An 8,216-nucleotide genomic window follows, 5' to 3' on the forward strand; every position below is an offset into this window, starting at 1 on the left:
CCCTACCTTCTCTCTCCCATGCATAATCTTGTAAACCTCGATCACGTCACCCCTCAGTCGTCATTACTCCAAGCTAAAGAGCCCCAAGCACTTTAACCTTTCTTCATAGGGAAAGTGTTCCAGCCCTTTGATCATTCTAGTTGCCCTTTTCTGCACTTTTTCCAATGCTGTAATATCCTTTCTGAGGTGTGGTCACCTAGCACACGTAGCCTCCATAGCCAAAGGGAAAAAAAGAGAGGTGGTTAATGGAAGGGACAGAGTCCAACTGCCCCGGAGGAGCTTGTCCTCCTAGTGACAAGGGATGCATGCTGTCATGTGGTTTTATAGTTGCTGCAATGACATCTATTACCTCAAAATGGAAGTCACACCAACCTCCCACGATCAACCAGTGATACTCTAAAGTTTGGGACCTCTTTATAATGGAGAAAATCAGAGACCACATAAGACAAGCCAATTCTAGATCAGTTCACCTCGGTTCACATCTAAAATGGCTACCTTTTCTAGAACACATATTTTCTAATGACCTCCAACCTCACAAGCAAATATATTTTCAACTACTTTTTATGTGAGCTAACTTCCTCAGTTTGAATACTCTCTATAACCTCATAACGCACATTTGGTTTAGTTGTGGTACACACCTCAGTTTTGAAATTAGTTTAATTTAACTTGACATCGTTTTTTTCAAGCAATACTAAATGAAACTTACTAGCTGTATTGTTAAGTATACAGATCACAGTACTCACAGATTGTGCTACTGCTGGAGGAGTCTTTGCCCTTACTACGTGTGCTGGGGCAGACTGGCAACACTGCGGTTGGGCTCTCCTCTTCCTCGACACAGACAGGTTCCAGTTTACAAGTTTGCAGCAGCTCCCGGGTTGGTAGATCACTTGGGCCATCATGGTTTGGAAGCTTTTTAAGAAGATGTTCGGCCAATGGCGGCTTGTTTACTGTAGCAGGTTCAGCCATTCCCTCTACAGAAATGAAGCCAACAGGGAAAGTGAGCAAAAGACTTTCTTCTTATAGTCCTGCTGTAGGGCCAGGCACAATGTACTAACTTTTCCTCAGCCTCCCACCACAGCCCTTACCTCTACACGCCAAATAGCAATTGTACCACAGTCTGGTATGCCTGGCAACCTGGAAAGCCTTTGTAGACAGGAGAACAGCTTGCTACTTTTTCCTCTTCTAATGCACCTGCGCGCTTATGTGGGCAAGCAGGCAAATTAAATGCAGAACAAGTCGACTAGTAACTTATAGAATTTTGCAAAGCTACTATGAAGAGACCAATAACCAGGAGAAATAAGCAAGGCAGTTTCTTCCAAAAATAGCCCCCCGACCACATCCATAAGATTCCCCACAAAGAAAATGCCTCCTGGCTTATCCTTCCCTTCTGGGATAGGGCTGCAGCTCAGTGGCAAAACACACACTTGGTGTGCAGAAAGCCCCAGAATCAGTCCTCAGCATTTCCAGTTCAAAGGGCCGGCCGGCTGGCCAACCAGCCAGCCAGCAGGTGATGACTAAGGTTTCTGCCAGAGAGCCACTTGCCAGCCGGGGAACTTTACTGACATGAACAGACCAATGACCTGACGCCATAGAAGGAAGCTATGTATATGGGGGTTCTTTTCTCATTGCACCCTGAAAGGAACAACACGCCTCCCTGCCTGGCGTGAGCATCCAGCGGCCAACCATGGCCTGTAGGGCTGCCAACCCCATTCTGGGAAACTGCTGGAGATTTAATTTATTTATTTACATTCAATTTATATACCGCTCTAACCTTTTAGGCAGGTCTCTGAGCAGTTTACATATATCTTCCAAATTCCCTAACTAGGGCCACATTGTTGATGGGTGGTGTCTGCCTACCAGCACCCAGGGCTTTGTTATTCTTCTGGCTGAGATTCGAGGGTTATGCCTGTGAAGGGAGAATTTGGAGAAGGATTGCACCTCGAATCTATAGCACGCCAATGAATCTGTCTTCGGAAGCTGCCGTTTTCTCCAGAAGAAATAATCTGCCATCTGAAGATCAGCTGTGATTCCGGGGGAACTCCAGGCCCCACATGGAGGCTGGCAACCCTAACATCACCAGGATACCCAGGCCCACCCCCCACCCCAGTTACTCCACGCAAAGAGCTGTAAACTGCGCCCGCTCCCCATCTGCCCCCTTCCTTTGGCCGGCCCTCCTCAAAGGGGCTGCCCCCCATTGGTTTCCCCGACGCCCTCCCACATCCTGTCTGCAGCCAACGGGACGCCCGCCCAAGCTCCTACCTCCTCCCCCCCAACCCCATTCCCAGCCCCCGAGAGACGCCGCTCCGCTTGCCTTGCCTCCCTCTACGTTTCTCTTTCCCACAGTGTTTTTTTCCTACTTCCGGGGTCCATCCACTCCCTTTCACTCAGGTCCCGTGACCCGTTTCCTGTAAGGGCATCCACACTGGTGCCTGAATGAAAAAGAAATCTCATAAACATGCTTCCCGTCGGGTGCCATGGTCACCGCTCTCGATAAAAAGGCAGGGAGGCTTTCGGGTTTTCTCTCAAGGGATCGTCCTTCAGAAATTTTGAGTTGTTTTTTTTTCAGGCAGCGTATACGCCTTCCCTCCTGCAAGGCAACAGCGCATGCGTACCAGTTAGTCGTGGACGCGGCTGGCTCTGCCAGAGTTCACCGACGGCGCACCGGTATGCAAGGATGCGAGGCGCATGCGCTGTACCGGCGTTTGGCCCAGCAAGGCGGGAGCTCTCGAGCCTCTGGGTTCTGCGCATGCGCCTTTGCACGAGAGATGAATTGAAGTTTACGCTATTGCCCCAGACATGTAATAATGGCATAAGAAATTCAACAGGTGAAGCTTTGGCTCCTGATCACGGAGAAAAGCTGGCAATAAATAAGCGTCCTGTACACACTAAGCAAGGAGCTGGGGTGGCTCAAGTGGTTAAGACACTGAACTGCAGGCTGTGGAAGGTCAGTAGTTCAGCAGTTCGAGACCCGGGTGCCGCATGACGGAGTGAGCTCCCGTCTCTAGTTCCAGCTCCTGCCAACCCAGCAGTTCGAAAGCAAGAAATTGCAAGTAGATAAATAGGGACCACTTCGGTGGGAAGGGAACAGCGTTCCGTGCGCCTTGGTGTTTAGTGATGCCGGCCACATGACCACGGAAACGTCTTCGGACAGCGCTGGCTCTTCGGCTTGGAAACTGAGATGAGCACCGCAACCCTAGAGTCGGACTCGACCTTTACCTTACACACTAAGCTATATGAGGGGGAGCTTTACCTGTTGAAGAGTTACCTAATCTTCCGTTAGAGACCAGGCAAGAAAAGGAAAACTGATTAATATACAAGCAAGATGTCTCTCTCAATTTGATCTGCCAGGGTCAGAACCCACATTCTCACTGCCTTTGGCTGAAACAGGATGGGGGGAAGGGAAAGTTTCCAGCTCCAAGATGGGAAAATTCCTGAGGAGGGACCTCAAGCAGGGTATAATCCCACACAGTCCACCCTCCAAACCACCCAGATCTCCAGGCACCGCCGGTAAATTGCTTCTGAGAATCTGGGCTGTACCTTCACCTCCACTTCATGAGGGACTGATTATCCTTTTATGTGCAGCTGCCAAACTTTTAATTGCCAAATCCTGGAAAAATAACACCTTACAATATCAGCCTGACTACATAAAGTCTGTGGTTTCTGTCTGATGGACAAACTTACTGATTCTCTTCTTTGGAAGGCTACAGAATTGTTTGATTTGAAATTTACCTCAATCTGGTTCCCCTTCTTGGACTATTTATCCACTAAACCTGAGTATTCTTTGATTCTGGATACCATAAGACTGCTGTATTGATGCATTTCATGTGACGTTTCATGTTTATCGCACCTACATTGTTTATGTTTTATCACATGTACCAGTAGGGTCACCAGCCTCCAGGTGGGACCTGGAGATCTCCTGCTTTTACAGCTGATCTCCAGCTGACAGAGATCAGCTCCCCTGGAGAAAACAGCTGCTTTGGAGGGGGGACTCTATGACACTGCACCACGCCGAGGCCCCTCCCCAAACCCCGCCCTCTCTCGGCCCCACCCACAAAGTCTCCAGGTATTTTCCAATCCAGACCTGGCAACCCTATGTACCAGTTAAGTTATATTTCTGATGTTATAACTACTTGCTTGTGTAAAATAAAGATTAATATGATAAGAATTAAAAAATATTTTTTTAAAAAAGAGAATCTGGGCTATTCATATTGGAGTGGCAGTACTGCATGTCTGGACAACGCCCTATCCCCTCTTCAAAAAAGCTTTTTGGAGACAGATGCGTGAAGGCCGGCAGGCTCCGTCAGAGGTGGAACAGCAGCTTCCTTTCTGCAGTCTCCATGCATGCACTTTGACAGTGTATTGCTCGAAAGACTTGACTGCTATGTTCTGAAAACAACGAACTGTTTTGAAAGACTTAACTGCTATATTTTGAAAACAACGAAGTGACGTTTTTCGACCCAGGCACTTTATTCCTTGAAATATATTGGATGAGACTGGAAATTATTATGGACTAAACATACACGTATGAGACTTTGGAATCGTCATATGAATAGAGTGCATGGATATTAGTATCTTCAACAAGACGGGGACCCGCGATACTCACGGGGGGGGGAGAAGAGCTCCGTCTCCTCCAACCCCGCCCACTCGATCTCCCCGAGGAGGAGGCGGCGGTGGAGAGGCCGGTCCTTTCCCCCCCTTTGCCGGGCTCGGCGTCGGCGGCGAGGCCGGTCCTCCCCCCGCCCGCCTGCCCACCCGGCTCTGAGGAGGCAGCGGCGGCGGCGAGGTCAGCTACAGAGCGTTTCGTGCGCATGTGCACGGAACGCTCTTGCACTTTCAGGGGGATTTAAACATCCCCCCGAAATTTTTTTCTACTTTTAGCATTTTTGTGCACACGTGGGGACTGGCCCACGTGTGCACAAACCTCCCCCTCCCCCCCAAGTGCCCCCAGAGCGCTGATTTAGCGATCCGCACTCCGGGGGCAACTTGGCTATTAGATATATAGATAGGTGTTGAATATATTTCTTGTAATTTGCTCACGGGGGGGGGGATTCTTGTATTTAACCGCCTAGAGGTTGGCCACCGTAGCGGGCAAGAGGAAGCTGACAGGTAGGGTACCAACCTCATTGGTGAACAGCATGAATTGTTCATATTTCAAGAGCTCTTTCCATCAATTGGAGATTTATGTGGCTGGAAACAATCGAGAATCTAACAGCATCTTAAAACCTAACAGAGTCCAAAAACATCTAAAAGTCAGGGCCTGTGCCTTCAGCTACACAACGTGTCACACTCAGAAATCCACTCCACAAACACGACAATATAGATGAAGGCACAGGCTCTGGTTACAAAAACTTCAGCCAGGCTCTGTTTAAGTGTCTTGGCCGCTACAAAGAGACCTGGAGAATTTGTTACGAACGAATCTCAGGCTCAGTTTTTGCGAAGGCAGATTTGTGTGACTTTGAATTATCTCTGGATAGAGAGTTTTTGTTTTAATGGGAGGAGGAAGATTGCTAAAAGCAGCAAGCAAGCAAGCTTACCCCCCAAAAAACTATTTTATAGACATGGTTTGCACAATTGGACAAACAGGACTGCACTCCGAAAGCTAAAATGGGGGGCAGCTGCCTATTTTAACCTCTAGATACTTTAAAGCAAGCTTTGAAGTAGGAACTTCAACTGTCTGAAAGAGGCTCATGAAGATGAGGGTACAGCCCCGGAGTACAGAATGTTACATTAAAGATGCAGTCATATGTGCGCTCACTTGGCACACTCGTGGTATTCGGCTGGATTTGCTTCCTGGGAAATACAGATAAGGACCACCAGTAAGACTATAAAGCAAGGGAAAGAAACCCTCACCTACTAGAACTGTAGCCGTGTGCCTTTCAACAGATCCAGCCAGATGAAAACGAGCGCGCACACAAAAAAGAGGGGGAATAATTCATTCTATATTAAGAGGCAACTGGGAATCGTGCCAGGCTGGCACCGCTGATTTGCATACCTACACGCTTAATTGCACAATACCTGCTGCTTAATGTGTCGAGCGCATGCCACAATATATAGACGCCCCTGCGTAAAATGAAACTTCCCAGTGACCAGTTGGCTCTCCCCTGAGGTTTGATCAAATGCACAATGCAGGGCCCAACCTATAGTAGAGTTCAGGCCGCGGTCACATGTGCCAGTTGAAGCAGAGGGGAAGCGAGGCTATTCCCTCCAGAGGAATTTGACCCACGGTTGCAAGATCACACAGTCCTTTGTAGCACAGCCTGTCACTGTGAGATCAGACGCAACTGCGGGCGAGTCGGCTTTTTTTTTTGCAGTTTCTTTCCCATGCGCATAAACGAGGAATCGCACCTCCGCACCGAGGCCCCCCTATGGAATATGCGATGATGTGCATAGTATGAAGGGGGAAGGGAAACGGCACTGAGCCGGGATGTCCTGATCAGACCATCCCAACGGTATGCGTGCGTGCTTGCGCGATCAGACAGGGAAAAGTCCATCTGTGACCTGTCAGAACCCGTTTACTACCGGACTTTCCCTGATGTCTTTTTACTCCAGAGCAGCACGGGTTGCCGACGACTGCAGGACGCTTCCCAGATGTTGCTGTCTGATCGCGCCCTTTAGATCCGGCAGGCATTCGCCCCTATGTCGGATCTAAAGGCACGTGTGATCGCAGCCTTCAGACCGCGACAGAGCAGTGCAACACTTCCCGGTGGGAAGTGTTAGCCGACAAACGGAAGGTCCGCGTGTAAGATCAAAAGCCGAGAGAGATCTACGCAGCATCAAAGAAAAGCCTGCAATGGACCATTCCGGCCAGACGGTGGCAGTGGTGCGCTGCGACTGAGAAAAATGCTGACGACATCAAGCGACGCCGACTAAAGAATGCTGCCGGAACACGTCTGATGCTTACAGCTGACCAAACTCCCTGTCGACTACGAAGTGTGTGTGATTAAAAATGATATATGTTGTCCTCCGTGTCAACACGTGAGTAACTGTAAATCGCTCAGAGCCGGCAGCTCTGCAAGGATTGAGCAATCAATAAACTGAAATATATTATTATTATTGTTATTATTATTAACACGCACGAAGCTGCCTTATACTGAATCAGACCATGGATCCATTAAGGTCACTATTTTCTACTCAAGACTGGCAGTGACTCTCCAGTCTCTCAGGTAGTGGTCTTACACATCACCTACTGTGGGTATGAAATGCAGTCAAATCCCAGCTGACCCCAGAATGGGGCTTTCAAGGCAAATGAGAAGCAGAAGTGGATCTGCCCTGGTGCTCTCCCTTCCAAGTATCGACCCTGCTTAGCTCCTGAGATCTGAGGAGATCAGGCTATACCATGCCACCTTCTCTCCCCCTCATCTACCATCTGGTCTTCTTTAACTGGAGATGCCGAAGACTGAACCGGGACCTTCTGCATGCAAAGCAGAGGCTCTTCCCCTGAACCACAGCCCCTCCCCTCACAGCCCGGACCAAAGTTATTCCCAGAAACCAATCCAGTTCAGTTGCCACTGAAAGGGCCAATCAGACTAGCACCCACCCCGCCCCAGACCAAAATAAGGTCTACGGCACAGCCCTGACAGACCACCTTCGAAGCGTTTCCCTTCCTAGGCGCATCGCTGAGCGTATAAACGCCTCCTCCATTTGTGCAGTGAATCCTTTTCTTCAAAACCCAAAGCCTCCGTTTTTCAGAAGAGGAGATTGGATTTATACCCTGCCCTTCACTACCCAGTTGTAGAAGAAGAAGAAGAGATAGGATTTATACCCCGCCCTTCACTACACAAAGGAGTCTCAGAGCGGCTTACAAACTCCTTTCCCTTCCCCTCCCCACAACAGACACCCTGTGAGGTCGGTGGGGCTGAGAGAGCTCTGACAGAAACTGCTCTTTTTCAAGAACAGCTGTGCCAGAACTATGGCTTATAGCTATATAGGCCTCCGGCAGAAGAGGACAAGGAGAAGAAGAGATTGGATTTATACCCTGCCCTTCACTACCCAAAGGTGTCTCGGAGCGGCTTACAAACTCCTTCCCCTTCCCACAACAGACACCCTGTGGGGTAGGTGGGGCTGAAAGCTCTGACGGAAACTGCTTTTTCAAGAATTCTGACAGAACTATTATTATTTATTATTTATTATTCGCATTTCTATCCCTCACTGCCCGGAGGCTCAGGGCAGCTTACAGGGCATAATGCCAGATAAAACAGTAAAACAATACAAAATAT

The 8,216-nt window shown here is 48.9% G+C and overlaps 1 protein-coding gene across 1 annotated transcript in view; it reads right to left on the bottom strand.

Annotated features, from left to right (window-relative positions):
* The window catches only part of LOC107108102 (zinc finger protein 576-like), a 4,889-nt gene extending 2,518 nt beyond the window's left edge, over positions 1-2,371 (bottom strand). The window contains exons 1-2 of the mRNA XM_015408497.1: positions 2,312-2,371; positions 744-971 (exon numbers count right to left, since the gene is read on the bottom strand). Of these exons, the coding sequence (XP_015263983.1) occupies positions 744-966 (223 nt within the window). The 5' untranslated portion in view covers positions 967-971; positions 2,312-2,371. The remainder of the gene's footprint in view (positions 1-743; positions 972-2,311) is intronic.
* Positions 2,372-8,216: the final 5,845 nt, after the last annotated feature.

Source organism: Gekko japonicus, unplaced genomic scaffold (assembly GCF_001447785.1).
Source record: "Gekko japonicus isolate JY-2015 unplaced genomic scaffold, Gekko_japonicus_V1.1 scaffold1014, whole genome shotgun sequence".
Lineage (NCBI taxonomy): Eukaryota > Metazoa > Chordata > Lepidosauria > Squamata > Gekkonidae > Gekko > Gekko japonicus.